Source organism: Lepidochelys kempii, chromosome 26 (assembly GCF_965140285.1).
Source record: "Lepidochelys kempii isolate rLepKem1 chromosome 26, rLepKem1.hap1, whole genome shotgun sequence".
Lineage (NCBI taxonomy): Eukaryota > Metazoa > Chordata > Testudines > Cheloniidae > Lepidochelys > Lepidochelys kempii.
In genome coordinates this window covers 12,366,001-12,377,591 of record NC_136405.1, presented here as the reverse complement: position 1 = coordinate 12,377,591, position 11,591 = coordinate 12,366,001, and the positions used below count along the sequence as shown (strand labels likewise).

The following is an 11,591-nucleotide window of genomic DNA, read 5'->3' as shown; positions in this document are numbered from 1 at the left end:
GAGCGGTGCCGATATAAAACCCCTCTGCCGCCCAGCCCGGGCTCCAGAGCTCCCGATCTGCGCCGGGAGACACCTGGGGCTGCCAGCTGCTGCCCGGGCTGCGACCGGTGCAGAGAAGTTTACACCGGGGTGGCTTCACTTTCTCCCCGAAAGGGCGGGGGCTGGGGGGGGGGGGGGAGGTGTGTGTGTGTGTGGGTGGGGACGGGGGGACACACAGACTCACCCCGCCACCTTTCCCTGCACATAGCGGCAGCTCGATCCGCGGCGCGGACAGCTGCCCGGTATCCTTCGCAGAACACTCGGGCTCCAGAGACCGAGCCGACAGATGTGCCCCACAATTCCAGATGTACCACAGCTGTAGGCGGCCCCGCCTGCCCAAGCCTTCCTGACCCGCTGCCACCTGGCCCCGGCGGGCTAGGCTCTTCGCAGAGGGCTCCCCGCGGATTATCCCGGCGCGGCGGGGAGCGGGGGAAGATGGACGAGGTCTTGTACGCGGGGGGGGACTCTCCGCTGTCCCACAACGCGTCTGCCAACGAATCCGATGCCAACCCGTTCGCCCAGCCCGCTTGGCAGATCACCCTCTGGGCCGTCGCCTACTCGCTCATTGTGATCGTGGCGGTGGTGGGGAACATCGTGGTGATGTGGATCATCCTAGCCCACAAGAGGATGAGGACGGTGACCAATTATTTCCTGGTGAACCTGGCTTTTGCAGAAGCCTCCATGGCCGCCTTTAACACCGTCGTCAACTTCACCTATGCCATCCACAACGAGTGGTACTACGGGCCGGTCTACTGCAAATTCCACAACTTCTTCCCCATCGCCGCCGTGTTTGCCAGCATCTACTCCATGACGGCCATCGCCGTGGACAGGTGAGGCCAGGAGGTGGGATTGCCAGGCCGCACGAGCTTGCCGGGGGTGGGGGTGGTAGGAACGGGCCCAACGACAGGCAACAGCCACCACACCCGGTTTCCGAGCCTGGGTGGATTTTTGTTTGTTTGTTTTTAACCTGGCCCTTGCTCCCCTTTAGTCAACGGGTCCTAGCGCACAAGGCTGCAGGCAGGAGCCTATAAAGACCCCCGTCTCTAATTCTGCAGCCATCCAGTTTCCAGGCTCTGGATGGAGCTGGGAGAGGGTGGAAATCAGGGCATGCAAAAGAGCTGGTCCATGGGGCATGACAAAAAAAAAAAAGTGTATTTATTATTCAGTTCCCCAGCTTTTGGGGCTCTCATCCTTTAGATGATAAAGTTCTGTAGTGCAGGGGCTCTCAGCCTTTCCCGACCACTGTCCTCCTTTCAGGAGTCTGATTTGTCTTGTGTACCCCCACGTTTCACCTCACTTAAGAAGGACTTGCTTACAAAATCAGACCTAAAAATACACAAGTGTGACAGCCACACCATTACTGAAAAATTGCGGACTTTTACCACATAATTATAAAATAACTGAATTGGAATACAAATCTTGTACTTACATTTCAATGTACAGTATATAGAGCAGTAGAAACAAGTCAGGGTATGAAATTTTACTTTTGTACTGAAATTGTACTTTTGGAAGGGACCTCAGGAGGTCATCTAGTCCAACCCCCTGCTCAAAGCAGGACCAATCCCCAATTTTTGCCCCAGATCCCTAAATGGCCGCCTCAGGGATTGAACTCACAACCCTGGGTTTAGCAGGCCAATGCTCAAACCACTGAGGTATCCCTACCCCTCAAGATGAGTTGATGTACCCCCTGGAAGACCTCTGCATACCCCCATGGGCACAGGTACCCCTGGTTGAGAACCACTGCTGGGGTTCCTTCTGCTGCCTTAGCATCCTGTTGATCTCTTCCCTACACACACAAATATTGCAAGAGAGATAATATTTTAAAAGAGCACTCAAGATAAGGGTTACCTCCCCCCCCCCCCCGCCCGATAATTCTCTCCAGGAGAATGCTGTTAGCTTAATGAAAAGGGTCTGTTTTAATTGTGCCCCAGAGAAGCCTGTGGCTATTTTCTTTTTTTTTTTCAGTCAGAGGAAACTATAGTCTTGCCCTCTACAATTTCACTCACTGTCTTGATTAATTTTCCTGATTTCCTCATTTTAGATTAAAATCTATATTTAAAACAGCATGGTATAATCCAATTACATGAGATATATTTATAGTTGAACATGCATGAGACAGCTGTGGGCCAAATACTATAGATCTTAACCGGTTTCCTGATTTCAGTTGGAAATTGCCTGTGTAAAGACCTCCAGGATTTAACCCTCTGCCTGGCAAAGGTGCAGTTCGATATTTGCTGCTTTATATTGTTCTGAGATGGACATGTGGAAATTTTAGAGCTGGGTACAAATGTGTTCACTAAAGGCAACTGGGTTGTTGGAATAACGTTACTTTTATTACAAAGTTGGGGATGGAAAATGCTATTTTCTATCGCTGTTCTGTTTGTCCTGTGACTTGTACAGCTTATAGTGAGTGATAGATACACCTGTTTTCTCTGTGGCTTGCCAGCACATACCAGCATCTCGTTCACATTTTGTTCTCAGAACACAAATTCAGCAACCAGCCAACTTGGTGCTGAAGCAAGGAAGCAAATGTCTAGACTGGCGCTTGGGGTTTAAATGTAAGTCAGTGGAGGGATGAACTGTGATCTAGTGGTCAAAGAAAAGGACTAGAGGTTAGGACTTCTGGGGCTGAATTGGGTTTTGCTGCTCTTTAGCAGATCTTTTCACTGACTTGTTATGTGGCTGAGGGCAAATCACTGAGCCTGTCTCTGCCTCAGTTGACTCCTTTCTAAAATGATGATAAATTTTATTTGTTGGTACCTCCTAGAAAACCTTGTGGTCCTTTGCTGACACTTGGTATTTAAAATTCAAAATATAGAGAGTGGTGTTCTAGAATTTCCCTCTTTCTGGTCTTTTTCCTCATCTGCATGTTCTGCAGTAATTAGAAACGAGATTGAGTGAGATCATTTTTTTGCTGAGGGCATTTTGGCTAACCTGTTAGAATTAGACTGACTTGAAAAGTAAAATGCAAACTGTTAATGGAAATTTCTGAAGGCAGTTGACAGTGATGTCATTACTCATTCATCTACAGCTTGTGAAATGTAACTTAAGATTTGTTAGCTTGTTTCTAATGACAAGGGGATGGGAAATCATTGACAAGTTTAATCTCTTTATCATGCCGGGCTTGAGAGCGTGAGCCTGTTTCTCCTCTCACTTACACTGGAGTAAATCCAAAGTAACTCCACTGAACTCAATGGAGTTACACTGGTGGAAATAAGAGGAGAAATCAAACCCCACATGGTAACGCCACCTGCAATTACGAAAACATTACTCTAAGGCAGTGGTTTTCAATCTTTTTTCACATGCAGACACCTAAAAAAAAGTTTCAGAGTAACAGCCGTGTTAGTCTGTATTCGCAAAAAGAAAAGGAGGACTAGTGGCATCTTAGAGACTAACTAATTTATTTGAGCATAAGCTTTCGTGAGCTACAGCATGAAGTGAGCTGTAGCTCATGAAAGCTTATGCTCAAATAAATTGGTTAGTCTCTAAGGTGCCACAAGTCCTCCTTTTCTTTTTGCTAAAAAAAAAGTGTGAATGGAGGTGTGGACCCCTTTGGAAATCTTAGTCTGCGGACCCTCCGGGGTCCATGCACTACAGGTCAAAATATCACCCATCTATGGTAATGACAACCTTTCACGGACCCCTTAGACATAGTCTGCAGCCACCCAGGCATCTGTGCACCACAGGCTGAAAAGCACGGCCCTAGGATCATAGTTGTTCTTCATGGAAAATGAAGATCCCATTGCATTTTCCATCAAAGTAGATGGGTTTTGTTTGCCCTGAGATCCTTGCCCAAATTCCTCCCCCGACCCCAAATCCACCCCAAATATTGTGTAGGTTCCGCTCCATCCCAGAAGGATCTGTATTTCAGGGGTGTTGTACCTACCCAGCATCACTGTGGAAAGAGATCCTTTGGGCTGCAAAGCATTCAAAATGCTCTATTAGTACCTAGTTTTTCCAGTTAGTGCAGAGTTCTCAATAACCATTGACTGCAGGGATAACTAGTTTGTAAAGCGAATCTTCCGAAGGAAAACCTGAAAATCCGCACTACTTGCCAATGAGTATTTTCAGTTAATGGAACACAAGTAGGTTATTGCAGGCCTGGGGCTGGACATCTGTTGCATTAATATTCCAGACTTTCACGCACACAAATACTTTAGAATCTTTTCTAGACCCACTTTTGTTGGTGAAAGACAAGCTTCGGAGCGCCGCAGAGCTCATGTTCACATCCTGAAGACGAGCTTGTCTCTGCCACCAACAGAAGTTGGTCCAAAAAAAGAGATCACCTCCCCCACCTTGTCTCTTTCGTCTCCTGGGACCAAAATGGCTACCACAACCCTGTGAACAATCATGGGGTCTTGTCAGTTGCTTAATCAAGCACTCAGACAGTGGATCAAATTTTCAAGAGCTCCTAAACAACTTAGCAGCCTCCCTCCCATTGACTTGCAATGAGACTCAGGCCATGTCTATGCTTGAGAGCTTACCATGAACCTAACTGTGCAGTGGCAGGGGGTCTCCAACGACAGGGGGGCCCCCGAAATGCAGGACAAATATCTGACCACCTGTCCCTGAGTCCCAGCCGGCGGGCTCAGACAGACAGGCAGGCTGCCTGCATGCCATGGCCAGAAGCAGCCGGCTTCTGGCACGTTTCTGCGCACCCGTGTGCTGCACCTGCCCCGGGCAGTGCACCCAGACCCGCTGCCCCCGGCCCCCCAAGGGGCATGCAGCAGGGCTCAGCCGGTTCCCCGCCCACTCTGCCTCCCTCCCTCCATGCTGCTTCACTCCCGGAAATGGCTGGCATGTCCCTGCGGCCCCGGGTGTGTGTGTGTGCTTCCACGCACTGCCCCCGCGGCTAACTGCGGCTAATGGGAGTAGCGGGCACGGTGCCTGTGGGCAGCAGTGCACGGAGACCCTCTGGACCCCCCCCAACTTGGAGTCACTGCTTGTGGGGGGGGGGTGTGCGTGCTGGTCACTTTGGGAGCCACGCCACCCAAGGTAAGTGCCGCCCCCTGCCCCCCTCCCACACCCCAACCCCCTGCCCCAGCTCAGAGCCTGCACCCTGCACCCAAACTTCCTCCCAGATCCTGCACCCCTCACCCCTCCTCCCACACCCAACCCCCCTGCCCCAATCAAGGTACCTTGCTTTATTTTCTATTACTTCCCATTACTTATAATATAGGAGGAGGATGAAGAAAAAAGAATGAAAAACAGGGGGTGGGAGTGGGGAAGATAAGAGAATGTTCTTTTTCTTGGCTGCTTCGGGGGGGGGGGGGGCGGGAAATGAAGCTACACCCAGAGCCCCACTAACTCGAAATCTGCCACTGATCTGTGCAGCTGTAAGATCTCCCGTGTAGCCGGTCTATGCCGACAGGAGAGAGCTCTCCCGTGGATATCATTAACCCACCCCCCATGAGTGGTGGTGGCTGCTATGTCAGCAGGAGCATGTCTCCTGCAGACTTAGTGCTCTCCAGTCCAGCGCTTCTGTCAGGGTAACTTATGTCACTCAGGGGTGTGTTTTTTCACACCCTGCCCTGAGTGACAGAATTTCTACCGACACAGTGTTAACGTAGACCTAACCTTAGGCTCTCAAGTACCTAAATTACTTTCAACAAAGGCTCTTGGGTTCTTAAGGTGCTGTTGAAAAGTGGGCCTGATAGCTTGATAAATAACAAATTAAATTTAATGTACAGAAAATCTAGTGCATATGGTATCAGTACGTATGTTCCTAGGTGCTGCATCACACAAGAATTGGGCTCAGTCAGTTCAAAGATAAAATGTCAGCTGAGGGAAAAAGAGATACTGATTAATGACAATAGGCAAATATAGTAAAGGCCGCAGTATTACAGAATAAGATGCTGATGGCAGTGAATTATCGGATTCGTTTGTTGATGCCAAATCTCACATGAGTTATTGTTCTTTGGAATGTGGACTCAGGGTGGCCCCTGTTTCTTTTTTCCCTTCGGTCGAGAAACATGGATAGCGCTGTAAAATCCCTTGTTATCTTGCGTTTGGATCGAACATCAGTAGTTAGATGAAATGGACGGTTGATGAAAGCATTCAACTACTTTAGCCAGGTATTTCACTCCAGACTTGTGTGCTTGAGGAATCAATTTTGAGTGTGGTGTGGTGTTTCAAGACAAGAGCTTATAGCGTGGGTTAAATTAAGTATCTCATTCCAGCAAGGGCTCGGACCAATGCTTCCCATTCAAACCGCAAACCTAAAGATAGTCCATGCAGCAAGGGAGAAAACATGTACTGGTCTCAATGGCACCAATGTGTAGTCAATCTCAATGTGTAGTCTCAGCAAAGCAGGGGCTGGTTTACAGCTAGGAAAACGCACTTGAAATCAACGTATTTTCAGTAGATGCAGGGGGGGGGAGGAATAAATACATAAAGAATTGAATGGGTTTATATTCCCCAAGTGGAGTGATTCATCTCTGTCAGTAACTTGGATATGTAATCTAAAGGATGCTTGGCGTATTAGCCATCAAGTTGTTCACAAGAACATTGCTTCACAAAAAGCTGAACAACCTATTTCAAAATGTGCCCTCTATAAATAATTTCTATAGCACACTTGCCAGAGGATGCGAAATTGCCTTCTAAAGAATGAACAAACCCAATGCCACAGTCAATCAGCAAACATTTTGCAAGCTGTTTATGTAAAATTCACACATAATAGAACTTACGTATACCGAATCTGAAACTGGATTGTGCAAGTAGCTTTAAAAAAAATTATTTTACTTGCAAATATAGTGCCCGGTTTTTTCAGAGGTGCCAAATTTCTAGCATAAGTTAACAGGAGCTGCAGGTGCTCTGAAAAAAAAAATCAAGATATTTTCCACAGGAGATGATAATCAGCCTGAAGCACCACAGCCTTTACAGCAAGGCTAGGAGCTAATTGTTACAGCAGACAGGTGGCCTGCTCCTGAAAGGGGATGAGTGCGTTCTTAACCGCTGCCAAATTTAAGGGAATTGAGACCATTCAGCACCACGCAGGATTGGGCGGAAGAATTGCAAGGGCTCCACCGCTACCTCTCTACAGACTTTTGGTAAGAACCTGCTGCACAAGTCTGGTGCTGTGCAGCATTTCATTTCTATGTCAGTGGGAGCAGAATAGTACTTGCTAGCTGCACGGGCATTTCCCAGATTCCAGTTTCACATTCTTCCAGTGACGGCACTCAATACCAGGTAAATTGGTTGAAATGATAATTACAGACAGAATTATAAACACCAAGCTAGGAAAGGACAAGCCAGCATGGCTCCCGCCTAGAAAAATCATGCCTCTCTAATCTACTACTTGAGCTAAGAAAACCCTGGTTCTCCTTTACTCACTAGTTAATACAGTTTATTTTGACTTTTTAAAAGTCTTTGACAAAGTCCCTCAGAAACAACTATTAAGGAAATGAAGTCAGAGGGTGAGAAGTAAACTACCACCATGAATTAGAAACTGGCCGAGACAAAAGGAAAGAGTAGGAATAAGTATGTGGCATCAATGGTCAGTTTTCAGCACGACTACAGGTTTGTAGCAGGGTGTCTCCAAGCTCTGAACTCAGATCAGGGTTTTGCTTTATTGGTCTGGAAAAGAGGTGAGGTGGCAATGTTTGCATGTGACAATAATTTGGATTCTAATTCTGGTGTGTTGAAAACAGTGTTAAAATTGTAAGCTATTTTTAAAATTCTCATGGGTTTTCCTGGGCCTGCTTGCAGGCTAGGGGACTTTATACAGAAGTGTGCAATCTAGGTCTTCAGCGGTCAGTTTGCGAAGAGCCAGCCTAGATCACCAGTGGAGGACAGCAGGGAGGTAGGTTTCCCCTCCCCCACACTTAACTTATCATAGAATCTCAGGGTTGGAAGGGACCTCAGGAGGTCATCTAGTCCCACCCCCTGCTCAAAGCAGGACCAATCCCCAATTAAATCATCCAACAGATTTTTGCCCCAGATCCCTGAATAGCTCCCTCAAGGATTGAAGTCATAACCCTGGGTTTAGCAGGCCTATGCTCAACCCACAGAGCTATCCCTCCCCGCAACTTCCAGATACTCTACAAGGAAGAACCTGCAATGGGAGGAAAATGGCACATTGCTAGTATCACTGCACTTCCTCTGACTGCACCTGTGGGGGTCCCAGCCAGACCGGCTTCCTGACTCTGAAGGTTTCTGCCCACGTCCTTGTTTTGACTAGCTGGGAACACAACCTGCATGCCCCCACCAATGAAAGCCAGGCTGGGGGAAACACCTGGTGAGAAAGGTATCTGTCGGTGGAGTCCCTCCACAAGCAGATAAGAGCTGCAGGAGGAGGTGGCTCATCTGCGTAGCCTCCAGAAGCACAAGGACTTTATTGGCAGGATGTACCTGGAAACATCTGGGAGAGAGGATGCTAGCTGACTACAGTGGCACCAGAGGAGGCAGGAGAACCAGCTGCTCTACGGGGAGGAAACTGGCTGCTGGCTCTCTCGGGCAGTAGATGGTGCTGTCCCGTGTCCATTGAGGTGAAGAACTGGTATGCTGTACTGGCAACAGGAGGACAGAGGCAGACCAGTGGCTGAGCAGGAGCTGCCATCTGTCCCCAAGGCTTGGAGACTCATTGCCACCACACCCAACAGGAGGCAACATAGGGTGCTGGAGGTCACCTTCTGTACTGGTCAGAGGAATTCATCTGCTGACCTGACATCCTGGGAGATGTGCCGCCTGCCTGGAGCCCATGCCTGAGACATTACAGAACAGTTGCTGAGGCTCATCCATCCCTCTGGCCACTACTCCAGGCTATTCATCCACATGGGCACTGATGATACTGCCTGCTATAACCCTGAGCCAATCAGCTGTGACTACAAAGCTCTGGGAGTGAGCATGAAAGGGGCAGGGGTGCAGGTGGCTTACCCAGTTGAGGGTAAGGGTCCAAGCAGGGACACACGGCTGCAAGATGGTGTTGATGGGAGGGCTTTGGCTTCCTGAACCATGGGATGCTGTTTTGGGAAGGAGGTCTGCTGGAAGAGATGCGGTCCACACAAGGCTTAATTTGTAAGGAAAGAGGTGCCGGGGCTCAAGCTATTTTTTTTGGCATTCATAGCTGATGAAGCAAGCCCAATTTATAAGCACCTAGAGCATAACAGAGTTATAAGTAATAGCCAACAAATATTTGCTAAGAGCAAACCATGGCAAAACAAAGTAACCGAACACATTTCTTTGGCAGTAGCTGTGTATTTGTACTCAACTGATGCACTCTGCTTGCTCCTGTAGTTCTGTCTTGTGACACTCTTTGTGCTGAGTACCAGAGGAGTAGCCGTGTTCATCTGTATCCACAAAAACGAGGAGTCTGGTGGCACCTTAAAGACTAACATTTATTTGGGCATAAGCTTTCATGGGTAAAAAACCCCACTTCTTCATCTGGAAGCGTGTTGGCTGCTGCTTCCCGCAGCCTCCATTGGCCTGGGACAGCGAATCGTAGACAGTGGGAGCCACGATCGGCTGAACCTGCAGATGCTGCAGGTAAACAAACTGGCCTGGCCTGCCAGGGGCTTACTCTGATGGGCCGTGTGCCAAAGGTTGCCGATCCCTGTACTAGCCAATGTACTATCCAAAGAATTGCAGAACCATCAATGACTATGCAAGTAACTTCTTGTGAAGTATGTATACTTGACACCTCTGTCTGCAGCTGATTCTTTAGGTTTAGGTTAGTGGTTCTTCTTTGACAGGGCTACTGGCTTAGTGGATTGGGGGAAGTTGTAGACATGATGTATCTTGATTTTAGTGAGGCTTTTGACACAGTCCCATGTGACATTCTCTTAAGCAAACTAGGGAAATGTGGTCTAGATGAAGTTACTATGAGGTAGATGCAAAACTGGTTGAAAGACTGCACTCATAGAGCACTTATCAATGGTTTGCTGTCAGACTGGAGGGATGTATCTAGTGGGGTCCCATGGGGGTCTGTCACTATTCAATATTTTCAGTTGCTTGGATAATGGAGTGGAGAGGATGCTTATAAAATTTGCAGATGACGCCAAGCTGGGAGGGGTTGCAAGCACTTTGGAGGACAGGATTAGAATTCAAAAGGACCTTGACAAATTTGGAGAATTGGTCTGAAATCAACAAGATGAAATTCAATAAAGACAAATGCAGAGTACTACCTCTAGGAAGGAAAAATCAAATACACAACTACAAAATGGGGAATAACTGGCTAGGCGGCAGCACTGCTGAATAGGACCTGGGGGTTACAGTGGATCACAAATTGAATAGGAGTTAACAATGTGATGTAGTTGTGAAAAGGTTGCTGTCACTCTGGGCTGTATTAACAGGAGCGTTGTATGTAAGAGATGGCAAGTAATGGTCTCTCTCTACTAGGCGCTGTGAGGAATCAGCTGGAGTACAGGGTCTGGTTCTGGGTGCCACACTTTAAGAAAGATGTGGACAAATTGGAGAGAGTCCAGAGGACAGCAACAAAAATGTAAAAAAACCCAAACACTCCCCCGCCCCCACCGCCCAAAAAGTAGAAAACCTGACATATAAGGAAAAGTTTTTAAAAAATAAAATCCTTCAGCTCCTTCTGTTTTTGCTGTACTGGCTCCTCAGGACTAAATACAGGGGGAAAAAGACACTTATTTCTGTCAGTGAAGTAGCCAACTATGACTCCGAATACATATGGGGCTATATTCACCCCTGTGCAGAGAGCCAACACGAGACCTATGCACCACTGAAGTTCTATTTTGAGGACTTAGGTGATGCAAATTTGTGCTGACCCTGTGCACAGGGGTAAATTTCACCTAGGGAACATATTTGAGTAGGATTTCCAACCATTTTTTCTGAATATTTGGAGGTTTATTAACCTTAGCTCTGTTCCAGCTCCTTTGTCCACCCACCCGCATACCCTGCTGTCACACCTGCTTTCAGTTTGACACCCCTGCTGTCATGGGATGTGCTGGAATTCAGCAAGCAAAATGAGAGGGCCATCAATGTCATAATATGCAGCTAAGTGAGAAGTTTAAAGACTCTTCAGTATTCAAACAGCACGCACAGAGGAAACAGTAAATCGGGATAAACCTTTATTCCTCCCGTATGGCTAATAAAAACGCTACTGCCCGCCATCAGGAACTGAGCCTACATTTCTTTTGTTTGCATTGTTTGAACCAAAATGCAGAGGTAAAGACTGGGGGATAACGGGCTCCGCAGCACTGCTGAGAAGGATCTGGGAATCGTGGTGGATCACCACCTCTCCGTGAGTCAGCAAGGAGGTGCTATTGCAAAAAAAAAAAAAAAAGGCAAATGAAATTTTGGGTTGCATTCACAGAGGCAGAGCATGCAAATCATGGGAGATGATAGTTCTGCTCTACTCGGTGCTTCGTTAGGCCTCAGCTGGAATACGGTGTCCAATTTTAGTCACCAATGTATAGAAAGGATCGTAGAATATCAGGGCTGGAAGGGACCTCAGGAGGTCATCTAGTCCAACCCCCTGCTCAAAGCAGGACCAATCCCCAACTAAATCATCCCAGCCAAGGCTTTGTCAAGCCTGACCTTAAAAACCTCTAAGGAAGGAGATTCCACCACCTCCCTAGGTAACCCAT

General features: G+C 47.7%; 1 protein-coding gene across 1 annotated transcript in view; it reads left to right on the top strand.

Annotated features, from left to right (window-relative positions):
- Positions 1-474: 474 nt before the first annotated feature.
- LOC140903620 (substance-P receptor) overlaps positions 475-11,591 on the top strand; it is an 89,900-nt gene continuing 78,783 nt past the window's right edge. Inside the window, exon 1 of the mRNA XM_073325165.1 lies at positions 475-869. Within this exon, the coding sequence (XP_073181266.1) occupies positions 475-869 (395 nt within the window). The remainder of the gene's footprint in view (positions 870-11,591) is intronic.